At 39.7% G+C, this 17467-nt stretch overlaps 1 protein-coding gene across 3 annotated transcripts; it reads right to left on the bottom strand.

The window, feature by feature from the left end:
• Positions 1 to 1449: 1449 nt before the first annotated feature.
• On the bottom strand, positions 1450 to 17196 carry CD86 (CD86 molecule). Of its 3 annotated transcripts, none has more exons than XM_050333228.1 (6): positions 17059 to 17196; positions 12101 to 12150; positions 10473 to 10814; positions 5909 to 6220; positions 3757 to 3888; positions 1450 to 2952 (listed from the first exon to the last, which is right to left on the bottom strand). In XM_050333228.1, the coding sequence occupies exons 2-6, from the start codon at positions 12144 to 12146 to the stop codon at positions 2933 to 2935; spliced, it is 852 nt and encodes a 283-aa protein (XP_050189185.1). In that variant the 5' UTR covers positions 12147 to 12150; positions 17059 to 17196; the 3' UTR covers positions 1450 to 2932. The 3 variants fall into 3 exon arrangements, with proteins under 3 accessions (XP_050189185.1, XP_050189184.1, XP_050189186.1); XM_050333227.1 differs by lacking the exon at positions 17059 to 17196 and adding an exon at positions 12270 to 12450; XM_050333229.1 differs by lacking the exon at positions 17059 to 17196 and adding an exon at positions 12270 to 12450 and having other exon boundaries at positions 5909 to 6130.
• Positions 17197 to 17467: the final 271 nt, after the last annotated feature.

Here is a 17467-nt window from a genome sequence, read left to right as displayed (position 1 = left end):
ATGCTTATTCATTTGCTTGCCATGTTTATGGAGTCACTGAATGACTGAAAGTAAGCTGCCAAAGAAAAAAGTGAAGTGTGTGAGGAGAGAGCCTGGAAATCTGAATGTATCTGTACAGAGGACAAAAATGCCAGCACATCAGCGATGTGTTTCCTGTGCCTTGCTACTGCGTTCATTACACCTGCTAGTGCAGAGGATTAATGCATTTGAACAGAAAGAGACAAACTAAGATTTTTCCCTGAAGCCCATCTTTTTTTTCCCCTTAAATGTCTTTAACTGCAGGAGGGAATTAGAGTTGATTTTAAGAGCAAGAATAAGAGGAGGTAGAGAAATTGAGCACATAATAGAAGAAGGCTGGCAGCCTAAAGTAGATGGATGGCAAGGAGGAAAACAAACAACTTCACCAATTATGAACAAATTAAGGATGGAAGGGAGTTGTGAAAGGATAAACCTAACTCACCATGTCACTTTTCCCACTAGTTGCAGCTACAGATAGTGACAGCAAATACTGTCAGGATGAAAAGCTCCCTCAGAGGTACTAAGGCATGTTGCAAAAACTGTTGAATTTCCAAGTGCTCAGAATTATTTTTTTCTGCTAAGCCGATGTGCCATAGGACTCTTGAGTCCTAATTTGTAATTCCAGATCCCTTATCCATTGTAAAGGAACTGATTATTGTTTTTCTCCTAGAGAAAAGCATGAAAGGTTGGTGATGGTTTTTCCCTCAGTGCATAAAGCTGAGCAGATAAGCAGCATATCAGGATTCGGGGACCAGTAGTAGAATTCCAAGACTGTGAGTACAATAGCATATGTGTACATGTGTGAATCCAGTCATATGGGAGATAAAAGATCCACAGGGCTCGTTGTTTGGGTAGGAGCAAAGTAGGGTTTGACTATTGTTCTGACAACCTCAGTGTTAGTGAGCGTTTGAGGTGGATGACTTGAGTGGGAAAGGAAAATGTTGAAAAAAAAATGAACTGAATTACAGCATGTGTCAAAAAACACACAAGTCTGGTGAGTGTCTATGTTGAACGCATGTGCTAATTATGGAACCAAATGGCATCAAGAGTTAGAGAAGATTATGCAGCCTACTGGAGATATATTTGACAACCTCCAACATAGAATCCAAAATTTTCAGACTGCAATTTTGTATCTAATCTTTGAGGTGTATAGGTCAATAAATCAAAATACACAGAGCTGTGCACATAGAGGCAGCTCCATGGATGAACATGTGAAAACCTTCTGTTGTGCCATTCTTGGTCATTGCATCAGTACTTATTTTATTCATTTGTTTCCAAGAAGTAATTCTGGAAATGTTTCCTCCCCAAGAACACCAAATGTCAGTATTCCCCAGTATACTGCTTTAATGGCAGGAGAATAAAAACAGCAACACAGAAAAAGACATATGTTTTAATAAATCATTAAATAAGTTTGCTAGCAAGTATAAACTTTTACATAAAAATAAACCCTTAAACTTTTAATGATACGAGTCTGAATGAAAGTATTTGGAACATTAGTGTAATAGTTTAATAAACTGCCTCCCAAATAGTTTAGCTAACTCAAAAGAACATACATTTCTCTCACACACTTGAAAAAAGAGTAAAAATTGAGGTGGAATCCAGCAACTCACAATATCATTTAACAGAAAAGAATATTTGCATGCAGGAGAAACTTAGAGAATTTATGTCCCCTAACTGCAACTCTGAGCTGAAATTTGTCTTGAGAATATGATGTCCCTGCTCTTTCTGAAAATGCCAGACCTACAAACACAATCAAGACCTCGGAACAATTTTTGTCTCAGTTCTGCTGTGTTCTTGCTCTTAAAAGATGTCAATGCTATTGAAGAATATAAGGTGCAGAGGTCATTCAAGATTGGAGAGTTGGCACATTTTGAGTGAAAAAGAATCTTTTCTGAAACGTAAAACTATCTCCTATAGCTGAACATACCATAGTGTATGGATTGCTCTATCTTCAATTTTGAAGCAAAATTAACAAGGGGAGAACATAGTCAACCAAATTGGAACATGACCTACTCATGTAATATTTTTTCATTATCTGCTCAGCTTAATTTTGTATGTTTAGATGTACACATATATGAATGATACCTCATGCTTCCATTTTCTATCCCTGCATCCACCTGAACAACTTCTACAGTATTCAGTCAGAATTGGGAAGAACAAAGTATGGAGGTACTAACTGTCCAGGCATATTAAGCTTGGATAATATTAAAAAAAAATTAAGATAATCAGAAATTATGTTTAAAGCAGGTATTTCCTGAAGATTATTTCTCACTTCAAATGCCTGATAGGAATTGTGTGACTTTTCTCAGAAGGTGGGGAAGTGCCCTAAGTTCCTCTTTCTGGCTTGAAGCTTTACAAGAAAGTTACTGTTGCAAAGCCACACTGGCTCTGCCAAAATCATTTGTGCCTCATGATTAGGCAGGGGAGGTGGAACTAGGTGATCTTTAAGGTCCCTTCCAACCCAAGCCATTCTGAGACTCTGTGACTAATAGCCTGCCTGTTTGCAGCAATGGTTGTGATTCAGATTGTGGCCTAACTCTGTTTCTGAGACATTCCATCACCCTTGCAGCTCTGTTTTCTTCATTGACTGTCAGGATTTTACATTTTCAAAGTGCGCAATAAAAGATACATCAAAAATGTAGTCATTATGAGGCAGAGCATCGTATTTACTACCATCATTTACTATTTACATCATATTTACTACCCTCCTGGAGCAAAAATAAAACCATAATACACTGGGCAGAAGGTTTCAGCCATCAGACAAAAGTGTTGCATGTTGTTCTGTAGGGCATCTGTGGAGGATTCTTGTTCTGGTAGAGCCTCTAAAAACATAGGACCTCAGGCCTTGCTATGTGCAGAGGCAGTTCTCTGTCAGTAGTCTGGCTGATGGCTTCAGTTTCAAGCTGGATAGCTTCTATACTGCTAGATTGCCACCTAAAATAGATGAATATGTGATTTACAGAAATATGATAAATAGGAGCTGAAAAAAAGTTGGTAGTGAATGTCCAGTTGTCTTAGAACTTGGAAAAAAGAATGAGGTGGTGCTCAGGGCCTTTGGCTGTATAGGAAACAGGACTGACTGAGGAAGGCATTTCCCTTTTGCTACAAGGAAGAATAGACTCTGATGTCAGCATGAGGATCCTCTCAGTGCCAAACAAACTCTGGACTGAAGAGAACTAGTCTTGGAAGAAAATAGAGATATGTAATGCAAAGATCAAATACTGTTCCTAGTACAAGATGATTCTTCCAGTCCAGTGTGTGGGCAGCTTGTGGTGAGCATTCAGCTCTGTAATGATGAAGATCCTTGTACTTCATGTAAGTTCATCTCATCCCTTCCTCAGTTCCACCTTTCTTATAAGCAGTGATGGACAAGAAAGATTTATACAGTTCAATGATTTTAGGAGCCAAATCTACTCAAAATCCATTAAAATAAGGCTGAAACTACAGGAAAAGCTGGTAAGGTGGTGCCATGGCAGCCTCACAGAGCACAAACAAGAGGGAGAAGCAGATCCCAGGACAAGACAGGAGAAAGATGTTTTGACTTGCTGCAGGACAGACTAAGTTATTGTAGGAATTAAATTGTCCTACAGGAATTAAATTGACCTAGGAAGTTTAGCTTAAATCCAACATGAAACCTAACTTTCTCTCTTTACCTGGAAAGTAGGTAAAGGGATGATTACAAAGGTTAAAACCTATGAAATGAGGGATGGTAGAGCAGAATGACAAGTAATGACTTACTCTGGTTGGTAGAAAAGATATTTCTGTTCTTCAATATCACAAAACCCAGAAGAAGTGTCACCAGTACAACCACAGCTATAAGTGGGCCAGAGAAATTTATATTTACTTGTTCCACTCCTTGCTCCTGTATCTCTGAATAAGAAAACAGAGAAGATACACACAGGAAAGATTTAATTTGGTGACAGTTAGCTTAAACACTTTATTCCAAAGTAAAGTGAATTAGAAGTTTAGGTAAAGGCTCTCAGCATCCTTTGCTTTTACAGTGCTTTAACAGTGTCAATAAATCACTATCCATATTGTTTTATTTCCATTTCCAAAACCTAGATAAACTACCAGGTCTTAATCATCACTTCAGCAACAGTAAGGCAAAGCACTCTTTCTGAGGTTTATGTAACATGTGAGGGATTAGAAACTTAATTAATACAAGAGCCTATGAGGCAGCTACTGTGCTAATGCTACTGTACAAGTTCAAAGAACCTTGGATATGTTACTACTTGGTATCTGTTGCAAATGACGGTCAAAGCCTAAAGATATGCTGGAAGGGATGTGAAAGTAGCAGGGAATGCAAAGGACTTTCCCCCTATTTCTGGTTTCTGTGTTTCTGAGGTTTTGGTTGGTAGGCTTAGCAGCTGATAGAGGTTCAGTTACTGCCAAACAAAACTTATGTTTATGTAGAGTTTCTGGTTTCTTACCATCTCTGCTTATCAGGTGACCGCTTTCATAAAGCCATGGAGGAGAGAAGAATTGAATAGAGAAGAAGAGGATTCAGCATTATAGCCAATATAGCTGATATAGCCATGTCAACATTCACGAGGAATGTGTAGAGCTAAACAAACCTTAGAAGACTTCTGGACTGTATTTTAGTATTATTTAAAAGTCCTAGAATTTAAAGACATTAGAGGCAGTTTGCCACTGATAACTTTACCCTTTAGCTGAATTTATATTAAGATAACTGCACTGTAGAAATTTTTCAGAAAAAGTGGCAAGGTTCTTTTGCATCTGCAGAAGGAAAGTGCATGTCTGTACTACCCTGGCAGGCTTTCCTGCAATGCTTCCATTCCCTCGAAGCACAGTTCTTCATCTTCAGCATTGTCTAAAAGAGACATATGCAAGCCAAACAAACTTATGACAAAGTGGGAATTGTCTTTATTTTGATGTGCTTGTGCCATAGTTTACAAACAAAATATGCCAAAAGATGTCTCCCTGTTCCAGAAAATAAATAAAATAATGCTTTATTTTAAAGAAAGGATCAGTCATGTGGAACCCTGAGACAATCCAACAGCAAAGTCATATTGAAACTCAGGTCCACAGCTTCTTGCAAGAGGTATCTCAAAAAAGACACAATCTCAAAGAAGAAAAATCCCCAAATAGTCATTTTGGAATGTGCACTTCATTCTGCCAAATGTTATGAAAACCACCAGGAATGCTTCTAATACTAGTCCAAGTTTCATGACCTTTACACTTAAACTCAGCACAGTCTATTTGGCAGTTTGTGAACCAAATATGGTCTAAGGGGCTCTTCTGTTTTGCCTTCTGACTTTCTCTAAGGAACGATTAAGAATAGCGGCTCAAGCACTTTAAACCTGAATTAAAACCCCCTTTTTTTACTGTCAGGGCAGTCATAATTTGGAACACGTCTTGAGAGAGGTTGTGGAGTCTTTATCCTGGAAGTTATGTAAAATTCAACTGGATAAGGCCCTGTGCTAACTATTGACCCTACTCTGAGCAGAGTGGTTGAACTAGATCATTTTCAGATGCCTCTTCCAACTTCAACAGTTCTGTGAAGTGTCAACCTCTCTCAACAGCTCTCACCTCTGGAGACCAGTTGCTGCCTAATCCAGATATCCAGGTTGCTTTGTTGCTACTGCAGCATCTTCTAGGGAAGGGATGAGTAGGGATGATATGTTCTGGATTGTGTAACAGTAGCCTTCCTTCTCTGTGCCCCATCCTTGCCGTAGTAAGGTTTCCCACGTGGAAAAGATAGGGAGTTCAGTGGCAAACAGATGGAGAACATACAACCCTTGTAACAAACTGCTACTCCGAGTTAGGGTTTGTTCCCTGCCCTGGCTATGCTGCTATCTGTGATCAGCTCTACTGCCGTATGCGCTGCTCCTACTCACGCAAAAATCAGAACAGGCAAATGGAGACTCACCTATGCGTAGTGGTGCTGAGACAAGGATTCCCAGCTGCTCTCTGAGGTGAAGCAAGCAGCTAATATTAGCGAGGCTGTTTGTAGGGACTGGGATATTTAGGTTGCTAGTAACATTGTACAGCTTTGTTACAGCATCCTGTGAGACGTCCATGTGAGGCATATGCCTGTTTGTTGTGTTCTCATATGACATCAGCCAAGTCATCTCCTTAGGCTCTGGATAACCTCCAATGGAAGAACAGGATAGATTCAAGTATCCATTGGGCTTTAGTTCCCCAGTGTGCAGCTGTGCTATCTCAGGTTGACTATAGTTGGCTGAAACAGACCAAAGAGAAAGCATCATGAGCCAGATATACCACATCTGTGACAGTTCCTGCCAATTATTTAAGATTTTTAAGCAGAAACAATTCTAAATTTAGAGTTTTCTTGAGGAAGAAAATGGGTGTTCCAAGAAGGGTTTTTTCTATGGTTTTTGTTTGTTTGGTTTGGTTTTTTTGTTTTGTTTTGTTTTGTTTTGATGTGGGTGACGTTTGTGGTTTTTGTTGTTGGTGGTGGTGTTTTTTTGTGCATATGTAGACTTCTTATCTTCAGGGTGTTTTAAGGATGTAAGTCTGATCAGCAAGACAATGGGCCCTGTCTCTCCCACCTCCTTTGGAAGTATTGACACCTCAGAATAACCAAACCTGGTCTGCTTACAGGTAAGGGCTTAAGCAAAAAATGGGAAGGGGACACAATGCTGCCTACTTTTGACTTCCTGGACGGGTAAGGGGAAAACCACAAACTTGTAACTGTGAGATGTAGAGAAAGAGATCATCTGAGAGAATTCAGATGGGGTAAGTTGGAGGTGCAGGGTTGTCATGAGCAGAAATATCCTTGGCATATGTCAGTATTGTGAGCAAACATTTTGCAGCATATAAAGTAATTCACTCATCAGAGTTTGGTAGTAGGCTTCCCTTAGCTTAGCTTTTTAGGTAGAAATGACCACAGCATAAGGTTTTTTTACTTTGTCAATGAAAAACACAAGTTTCCCAGGCAAGAAATAGTGAAACAGGATTGGGAAAAACCATTTAAAAACAAAACATGAATAAAAAAATGGAAGATATTAACCACTACTCTCTCTTAAATAATCTCTTAGATATTCTCAACCAGGATTTTTCTGGTTAAAAGGTCATAGTAAAAATAGTAGACTCTGATGGAAAAGGAGAAGGAGAGAATGTAGCCATAATAGTGACTACATGTTGGTATACAGCAAGTTAAAAAAACCCCAAACAACAGTCCCTTCCCAAAAATCAGCAACAAACCCCAAGAAACAGACTCAAGACTTCATCAAAAACGTTTCATTATTTTAGTGCCAATAAGACTAAAGAAAATATAGAGAAATATTGAAGAAGGGGGAAAGGATACTTAGAAAAATACATGCCTAAGAGGGTCTCACTCTTCTGAACAGACATTCAGTGTGTTGGATCCAGGATCTCATCCTTGCCCTACTGCATTCTTAACATGGATGAATAAAGAAACATGATGTTGCTTTTATTTGCTCTATCCTAGCACACAGGGAATAGGATTTAGTTTAGTTACTTAAATCCCCCCAAGAGACTCCATGGATATGACATCAAAATTGAAAAAGCCCCCTTTTTATACCCCAAAATTTAGTTAAGTTGTCCCTCAGGAAAACTCAAGCTTTCTCTTTCTCAAGGTCTGACTTGCTTAGCTGACTGCTGTCAGACTTCTGGTCTGGAGTATTTATTCTCTCCTTGGTATTTTATAGAGATGGCAGGATTGTAATCCATGGCTGTAAAACTTGTCACATCATCCAAGTGATTTAAGGGTTTCAATCTTATTGACAGTAAGCAAGTGGAAATAGTGGAATATACCCTGCACTTCTGTTTTATAGCTTCTGGAACCTCAATTTACTGAAAAGTGATGTTGGTTGCATGCAGGGTGTGGGCTACACATATGTGAGTTTTTTGTTGTTAACAGAAAAGCACATTTCAGGACATCTTTCATAGTTAAAGATAGCATCTTCCAAAAAGGCTATGGGTTTAGATTCAATACTTCAAGAGACAGCAGATCCATCAAGCCCTTAATATTTTTCTCAATGGCTTAATCACCCTCCTTGATTTTGTTCTATTTTCTCAAGTGACAATGTACCTTACTTCTCACTTGCTTCCAGACACTGACTGTCACTGAATTAATCAGCCCTTTTTAAATATTTTAATATCCAGTATTCTATGTATATTTCAGGTTCCCACACTCTGGAAACAAGGCTCTTCTCATTATTCTGTGTTATAAGGTAATCAGATAGTTATTTTAATGTCTTTAGTTGGACTGTACTTTTTTCAGCCTTCAGATAACTCTAGTAGAGCTTTTCTTCAGACTTTACAGTTTTCCAACATCTCTTTTAAACTGAGGTCACACACTGTAAGTCTCTTTTCTGACATGGGCTTCATTTCCAGCACTTTGAGTAGTGCATATTTTGAACAACTTCCCCATCCTCACCTACTTCCCTTAATAGTTCATCCAGAGGATGCACTGCAGACTTGCTATTGCAGCAGATTTTTCCAGTTAAGCAGATTGTCACCATGGTCTCTACCTTCCATGTTTTAAGAGCCAAAGCTTTCCATTGTAAAGCTTTCCTTTTTTTTTCTGGAGAAGGATCTGAGTTCATTGCTATTATATGTCATCCTGGCTGTACGCAATGCATACAACATACATATTATAGAGTCATAGAATTTCCTGAGTTGAAAGGGACCCACGAGGATCATCAAAGTCCAGCTCCTTGTCCTGCACCCCAAGAATCACATCATGTGCCTGGGAGCATTGTCCCAAGAGTTCTTGAACTCTGGCAGGCTTGGTGCTGTGACCATTTCCCTGGGGATCCTGTTCCAGTGCCCAACCACCTTCGGGATGAAAAACCTCCTGATATCCAACCTAAACCTCCCCTGACACAGCTTCATGCTATCTGTATATTGTACTAATGTAATACATAAAAATAACCTGTGTAAACTGTATTAGAAGCTACTTCAGTATTTCTGAATGGGCTTAGTTTTCAAGTGATCTAGATAGCTTTGTGTGACTGCCCTATCATTCTTGTACAGCACACAATCTTTCTTAAGTCCATTTTAAGTGTGACATGCCAAACTACAAAAAGTCCTCCATGTGTGGTATGAGAGTCTAATTAAAAAACAGCATGTAAGCACGGGTACATTTCAACATTTGTATTTTCCCTTTAACATTTGTATTTTTCTTCTAATTATTTTGAAATTTTTTAAAATGGTTTTATGCTGCTCCTTTGTTTAGGAATTTATTGAACAGAGAGCCATTTGGAAGGAACCCAACAGCACATAGTTCAAACAGTCTTCCTGAGATAAACCTTACAAAGTGTAGGAGAGTCTTAGTGCTTAAATATGAGATACCTATAACGTGTTGCTCAGATGTTGGTTGAGCTGATAACTGACTTAACTGTTTGAACTAATGGAGCAATTGATGCTAAGCATCTCTTAAATTGGAGGCCTTCATATTGAGTGCACATTATGAGTTTCTGAGTTCTAAAACTCCACTAAAAATGCTTGTCAAGTGGGAGAATCAAAATGAACAATCTAGGTTTTCTATCTCTGGATCGAGGGAACACTTGCTGGTAACATAAAGCTAAACAGGCTCAGATGTCCTGGTACTCCATTTTTGGCTGCAGTTACACATTTCCTGTTCTGTTTCAGATCAGTATGCTGAAGCCTGTGGAAGTTAGAAGCTGCTATTATTAATGGCTAGTACTATCACAGTGGAAGACAGAATATAGGCATATTGTTAAAGGTTATACTAACAGATTAGTTTAAAATAGAAAACCATTATGATTATACATTAGGAATTATTAAAAATATTAGGAAATATTAGGAAAAGATTGGTGCCTCATTTTTATTTCCCTGTTAAAAGATTACTGCCTTCTCCTCTGACTACAAAAAATTCTCTGATGCAAAAAATCAGGTTGAATCTCATTAATGCATGAATTTTTTTCTTCAGAGATATTTTCAGTTTTCCTTTAGCTGAACATACGAATTTCTACTCCTCCATGCGAGCTGTTCTTTTCTTTATTTTCTCTGTGATTTATATGATCATAAAATAGCTGTGTGTTTGCAGAGATCTTGCAATGTTTCAACTCTAATGTACCACCAGTGATGATAACTATTGCTACTTTTAATAGAAGGTAGTGCATCAGATGCAAATAAAGTTTATTTTCCAGAGTCCTTAAAGTCATAAAACTTACAGGAGGCAAGAGGAAGAAGGTAGAATGGTTTTCACTATAAAGTATGACAGGGTGGAAATCAGGGATCATGTAATATTTAGCAAATTATTGCCTCGTTTTCTACTTCTTCTACTTACCTGAGTACTTTTCATTCACAGATAAGGACTTCCTATTGAGAATACTCTTATCCATCTTTAGAAATTCTGCTCCTGTGAGGGTACATTTTCAGTGGCTTGGAGACAGGACCCATATTTCTGTACTGAATAAAGCCACAGAGAATACCCCCAAAACCCTCGGAGCAGATGGCAGTTGGAAGAGATTACTTACCAATGATGTGCAGTGAGCACTCAGATGTGTGTATGACCTTCGGTGGTCCTTCCTTTTTGTGCTGTATAATACACTCATAGCATCCCTCGTCCTTTACTCCTGCATTTAGCAATTGCAAAGTCCATTTGTCCACATCCACTTTTGTGCGATTTATATACTCAGGACTGAGGTGGTCATATTTTTCTTCACCGTAGTATAGTTCGTTCACCACGCTATCAGAGTCTTTTTGCCAAAAAACTATTAAGTCCCTCACGTCAATTTTCTGAGGGTTTGGAAAATAGCAGGATAGGTATGCAGTGTGATTGAGAAATGCCTTCACCCGATGCACACTGGTAGCAATACCTTAGACAGAGAGAGAGAAAAATTAAAATTTCCACCAGCTACAAAAGAACACCAAGTTGGGCTCACAGAAGCAACACTTAATGGCAGTGGCAATAAAAGCACCAGCATTTAGACACAAATTCTCCCACTAGGTATGAGAAGACATGTAGTTATTCAAACTGACACACATAGTCTTATGGAGTTCAGGTCATAAAACTGTTTCCTCTTTTTCTTCCTATATTTTACTTTCCCAGGAAGGTTTACCACACAGATATTGTGAGCATCTATATCTTAGAAGACTTATCTGCTGACCTAAGGTCCAAACCATTCTTGTTCATAGCATCCTGAGTGAAATGAAATTCTGCCCCAAAAGAGATAGCTGCACAATTCCTGTTTAAAAAGTTGAGTTCATTCTCCTGATAAAACAACACAGCATTGAAGTTTTGAAGAAAATGTGAAGTATACACTGTGTTGTAGATGTGAGTGTCAAGGGAATGTATGACCAGAAGGTCAGAAACAGGTGAACACTTTCAGTCTCAATGAAGAATTAATCTAAAGTTTAATGACAAATTAAATGTCAGATTTAACTGCTCTGTAATGAATCTAGAGCTTAATGACAGATTAAATGTCAGATTTAACTGTTCTGTTGCTGATCTTGTTAACAAAAACGGTCAATAAACAAAATTATGCCTTCATGCAAAAAAGGATGAACTATATTACACAAAGGATGAGTTTTCTCCCACTTTCATCCACACACGTATCCATTTTTATGGGTGGCAAAGGGCTTAGAGGACTGTCTTGGAATAAGAAATGCAGTCCTCTGTCCCAGAAGATGCAAACATCGCTGCTGTGTTCAAAAGGTGGAGAAGATTTACAGTCTCTCTCCTGCTGCAAAGTTTTGACCGTTCTTTCAGAGCACCAGACTGCAAAATGATCTCTGCAGCTGCCTAAAACTCCAGTTGTCCCATATCAAACTGTCAGTTTTCAGTTTAATACTGCTCTTCTCTATAATACACACAGGTGATATACACACATTTTAAAGGCAGATTTAAATTGAAAATTTAAGAGCAACATAAAATAAGTGTAATATAAAGATATAAAGTTGAAGAGGGAAAGTACTTACTATATATATTTTATAGAGTACCTGCACACAATTAAAATATGACACACAGGCTGTATGACCTTGATTGTGCAATGTAAATGATTAATTATTGCTAAGGAATGAGCTTCTTAGCAGATGAGAAAGTATCACATAGCAGGACACATGAAATCAAAACAGTTTTAACGATTAAAAACGTGCCTTTTACCTGGGAGAGGTATCATAGCACAAATTAAGAATATGCAGACCTCCATGACACTGTAAGAAGGAGGAAAGAAAGAAATACATTAGAGGTTGAAAACACTCCAGTACTCCCAAAGAAATGGTAAACCAAAAAGTTTTAGAAAGAGAGAGAGTATTGAGAAAGTTAGTCTCACCTTTTTGCATAGACTGGTGCAAGGACTTCTGTGTGCTTCCTAGCCTTTAGAAACAACATCAAGCATGCCATGGCAGATCTCTGGTTTACAGAGGAGCTGATGTGGTGCAAGATTACTGCAGACTGTGTACGCCATGGGAGGAACACAGAGTCCACGGGGTGCAATGGGCAAGACAAGTACTCAGAACGCCTGAAGTGGTGAAAGAGGAATGGGGAGCATGCTTGACCTGGTAATGTGGGAAGAAGATGGGGGAATTGAAAGTAGAGGGGGAGGAGAGGGTGACACAGAAGGAGGAGGTGGGGGAGACAGCATGATGATGTCAGCTACCAGAAGTGACGAAGTGTGTGACCTTCAGTTTTGTAACAGGAACCTATCTATCCTTCACAACAGTAAAAGGTAATGGAGAGAAATCCTGTATGATTTTAAAAGGTGAGGCTAAACAGCACATAGTTTTTGGTAAAGAAAAATGAGTACCTCTTTAGAAAAAAAAGAAAAAAACCCTGTGATTTGTCTCATAAACAAACACTTCTCTGAGTACTTGGGTTCATGTGGTATAAAGGCCTAGAATCCTGGTAAACAGCCAAATGTCATTCCCATGCACTGGTGAGATAACAGCACCTGCATCTGACTGGTCTGCATTTGCTAGCTTGCATTTTAGCAGCACCTTTGTAGGATTTGTGTGTACATTTTCCATTTAGCTGGAAGAAGCCTCCACACTATCCTTGCCATGATCCTTCAGTCTCCTCCTTTAAACAGCTCCAAAGAATCCTCCTTTGCTGGAGCAGATGTAAAAACTCTCCATCTGGCCTACTACTTAAAAACAGTGAGATTGCTGTCTGCTGTCAGTTTCCTTATAGTTTCACATTTTTCTTCATGTTTTATTTTAGGCTGGTACACTTGGGTCTTTACCCTGGGTCTCTGGTCTCTTCTTCTATTTAATACAGAATTCCACTCAGTCCACTGACATATTTTTTGTGTGTGTACTGTAATGTACAGAACTGTCAATTGTATTTTTTCCAGGTTCATCCTGCCTTTTCTTAGGAAAGGAGAAAAAGAAGTCCAGATGTCTCAGAGGATATAGATAGTTTTTTCTGTGATCCAGCTGTCATAGCAGAAGAGGAGGAAAGGGAGGGAGGGCTTGTGCAGAATCCATTGTTGTAGACAGGGGTCATTCTCTTTCTGCTCCGGCTGCCCTACTACGTGGTGAACTGTTATCAAGGGGTTTTCTTCCCAGGCTGGACTCCACTGAATTAAACCACACAATTGACTGCCTAAATAAAAAGGCATGTGCCAAGCCACTGACAACTACAGAAACTACTTCTCAGCAAATAAATAAGAATTTTTGATTTCAGTCAAGAAAAAAATAAAGGATAGCCCTATTTTATTTTTTTTATTATTTTTATCCAATGCAGATGTGTAAGAGGAGAAGTTAAAACAATTTAGCAACTGGAGCACATAAGCAAAGTAGAGAGAATGTACTGCTATAACTGGGCATGTTTTGCAATGACTGTCTCACAGGAGCAAAGACCAAAACTGGAACTGAAAATAGGAGTGAGAGAGAGACAAAACCCAGGCAAGAATACCAGATACACTTCCTTGTCTTTTTTGAGGGTTTGTATTTGGAACTGTGAGGACAGAAGTCTCAAAGATCCTACATGGCTTCCTGGCTGCCATCTTCCAGGAGAAGGAATGTTGCTGGGGATGCTTGCATGAAGAAGGATCCCGTGAGTCTGCAGATGGGTGTACACCCACATTCCCTGCAGAGGGGAATTGCTTGTCACTGAGTGTGTGACAAGCTGATTCTCTGCTTTATAGAGAGAAGCTGGATCATTAATTGGGCCACTACAACTTCAGTGCTGCATGCAGCTTTTCTTCCCCTTTTTTACAAAATGTCTTAAACAAGCAAATGTAGATCCTTGCAGCCAGTGTCCAGGAAGGCTGAAGGAAGGGGAACTACACAGTATCTGTGCTGGCTTCTTACATTTCTTTGGTATATTCAATACAAATTCTGTGCTCAATTTTCTCTTATATCTGCAGACCATTGAAAGTCTTGTTGTATCCTAGAATTGATCAGCAATGGGGGCTAGGTAAGAGGGGAGGGATGGACTTAACTTCAGGATATGTCCTGCTGCTGGCAAATGGTGCAGACCAAACCACCCTCTTCGTGGCCATGGCCCAGTGCAGGAGAACACTGCTCCACTTCAGAGCATTGTGGTCTATTTATGGATGTGTGGTCTTCCTAGTGACAGGCTGAGTGCATCCATCTGTGGAACTGGCACTTTTTCATGGTGCCAGTGATAACTGATGAGATGGGAGTAGTTTGAAGACCCATGGCTTTAAAATTATCTCTGACATTCAGAATAATGTGAGGTGCACATTACTCCCACACCATGGGGAGGTACACATTTCCCCTTGTTAAATAAGGCTAGCACTATGTGTTGCTTTTTGAAGCTTTGTCAGCCATTCCTGTTTATGACTCACAATTACAAATCATGTGTGGACATCAGAGATGAAAAATGGAGAAGTATATTAATTGAAATTCTGTCAGTATGCAGCCAGTAGTCACATTCAAACCCTTTTTTTACTATCTCTTAGTCCAATCACTGAAAGGAGAAGAAACCACATGAATACATACAGTTTACAGGCCTGATTCATAACTGGGTTGGTTTGGCCCAAACCAGTCAGAAAACTCATGAAACAGTTCCCACTTGTCTCAGTACAGGGAGATTCCTGTCCTGAATCATAGATTCATAAAATCATAGAATGTTAAGGCTTGGAAGTGACCTTAAAGATCACCCAAGCTCCCCTGCCATGGGCAGAGACATCTCCCACTAGACCATGTTGTTCAAGGCTTTATCCAACCTGGCTTTGAACACTGCCAGGGATGGGGAATCCACAACCTCCCTGGACAACCTGTTTCAGTGTCTCACCACTCTCACAGTAAAAAATTACTTCCTAATATCCAACCTAAATTTCCCCCCTTCAACTTGTATCCACTACTCCTTGTCCTATCACTAGAGTTCCTGATGAAGATCCACTCTCCAGCTTCCCTGTAGCCCCCTTCAGATACTGTAAGATTGCTATTTGGTCTCCATGCAGCCTTCTCTTCTCTAAGCTGAACAGCCCCAACTTTCTCAGCCTGTCTTCATAAGGTAGGTGTTCTTATCAACCTCCTGGCCCTCCTTTGGACTTGCTCCAACAGTTCCATGTCCTTTTTGTGTTATAGGCACCAGAATTTTACACAATAGTTGGGGTCTCTCAAGAGTACAGAGTAGAGGGGGCCAATCACCTCCCTTGACCTGCTGGCCACACTCCTTTTCATGCAGCCCCAGATACATGTGCCTTTCTGTGCTGAGAGCGCACGTTGCTGGGTCACGTCAAATTTTTCACCAAGCATCACCCCCACGTCCTTCTCTGCAGAGCTACTCTCAATCACTTCTCTGCCCAACCTGCAGGTGTGTCTGGGATTTCCAGGTGCAGGACCTTGCATTTTGCTTTGCTCAATTTCAGGACGTTTGCATTGGCCCACCTCTTAAGCCTGTCACGGTCCCTCTGGATGGCAAAGAACCCTAAAATTGATGTTTGAGAAAAACGGCGACTTCACTCCTTTTACTTCTGAGGGCAATTGCCAGAAAGCTTGGTGTGACTTAGCTTGAGATCGGCTTGTGCTTTCTGTCTCCTGTTTCTCCCAATGCAGCATGTGAAGACCAGCATGTAAAACCCCAACAGGCACACTGAAGCATAAAGGGCTAGGAGTAAACAAGAGCCTTACCAATATGCTTGTCTGGGCTTTCATTTGCTCTCTTTTTTGCCGTTTTCAGTTTTGGATGTAGTCATTAACTTTTGAAAGACACTGTCACATCTGTGCTCTTTGACTCCTAAGTTCCTTCACTGCCCTTCAGTTCCTTCCAAAACGTTCCTTTTGTTGCATGGTCTCACATGCAATTAGCTTATTTTCTTACATTGGGTACACATATTCTATGGGAAGGCTCCTGCCTCATGTTTCATGTTGAACTCAAACCAAAACTAAACACTGAAGTAGTAAATCACTCTTTTGACTTTTCTAATGTGGGGATTTTTCTAAAATTTCCACCAGCTTGCAACACTGAGTAGCGCCATGAGCAGTGCTGTGAGCCTCCAGGAGGCAGGACATCTGTGACTAAGGCTTTCCACTCCTGACCTGAAAGCTATCCTAGCAGCTACTAAATTAAATTATCCTAAAAATGCATTTACCAGCCTTCTCCCATGTAAACACAGGTTGATTGAAAAAGTGTTATCAAACGAAATCACAGTTTAAGAAAATTCCCTTAACATGGCAAGTTCAGAGAATTCTATGATGCCCTTCACCCAAATACTATGCCATACAACCATATAACTATCCATCAAGGGACACATTTTAAAAACATACCATTACTCAGGCAACTTGTGTTTCCTATGTGCTTCTCCAGTTAGAAAGTGTCGCTGTTTTAAATGATTGCAAAAGTTTTCCTATTGCTTATTCTTTTAGAACAATCTTTTACAATCAGTTACATTTAAAAATTCTGGGCTTATTGTTTAATTATATTGCTATTACATGAAAAAATACAACCCTCTGTCTCCCTAATTTTTCATTTCTGAATGCATTTTTCATTCTTTCCCATTATGACCTCTCTAAGTAACATTCTTGTCTTATATCTAAGATCTCCAGGAGAACCATGACTTTCACTATGATTCTGGGATCACTTTGCCCTAACATCTAGAAACTCCTCTTTTGATAGCAATTAAAAAACACCAATTATTCAAATAATACCTTTGGTCCAAAGATCATGGAGCATTCCACTGCTTCTGAAAGCAGAATTCTTCATCCACAAGTAGGGTGAGGTATCTCAGAAAGAGAGCAGAGCGGCTGCCTAACGACACACAGTCCTACTGCACAAATCACAGGACATGAAAGTGTTCTCCCTGCAAGTGAAACTGCAGGGGAAATTCAGAGGGGAAGAACGTCATCAACCAGAACGAGACATTCGCTGGGATTAGCTGTGGTGTTTGAGTTCCACCTAAAGGACAGGTCAGATCGACATATTTCTCGACCCTGTAAGCTACATCTGGCCACAGAACTGACAAGTTGGTTGAACCACTTTTGCCTCACGGGTACCATACCTGTTCTCCTTTCCCAGCCCTTGCACTTGCCTCAAGGCTAGTCAAGCAAACTTGTCAGC

The sequence above is a fragment of the Myiozetetes cayanensis genome, unplaced genomic scaffold, assembly GCF_022539395.1.
Source record: "Myiozetetes cayanensis isolate MyiCay16 unplaced genomic scaffold, myiCay2020 scf5-8, whole genome shotgun sequence".
Lineage (NCBI taxonomy): Eukaryota > Metazoa > Chordata > Aves > Passeriformes > Tyrannidae > Myiozetetes > Myiozetetes cayanensis.
Note: the sequence above shows the minus strand (reverse complement) of the source record. Positions and strands in the feature narration are given on the sequence as shown.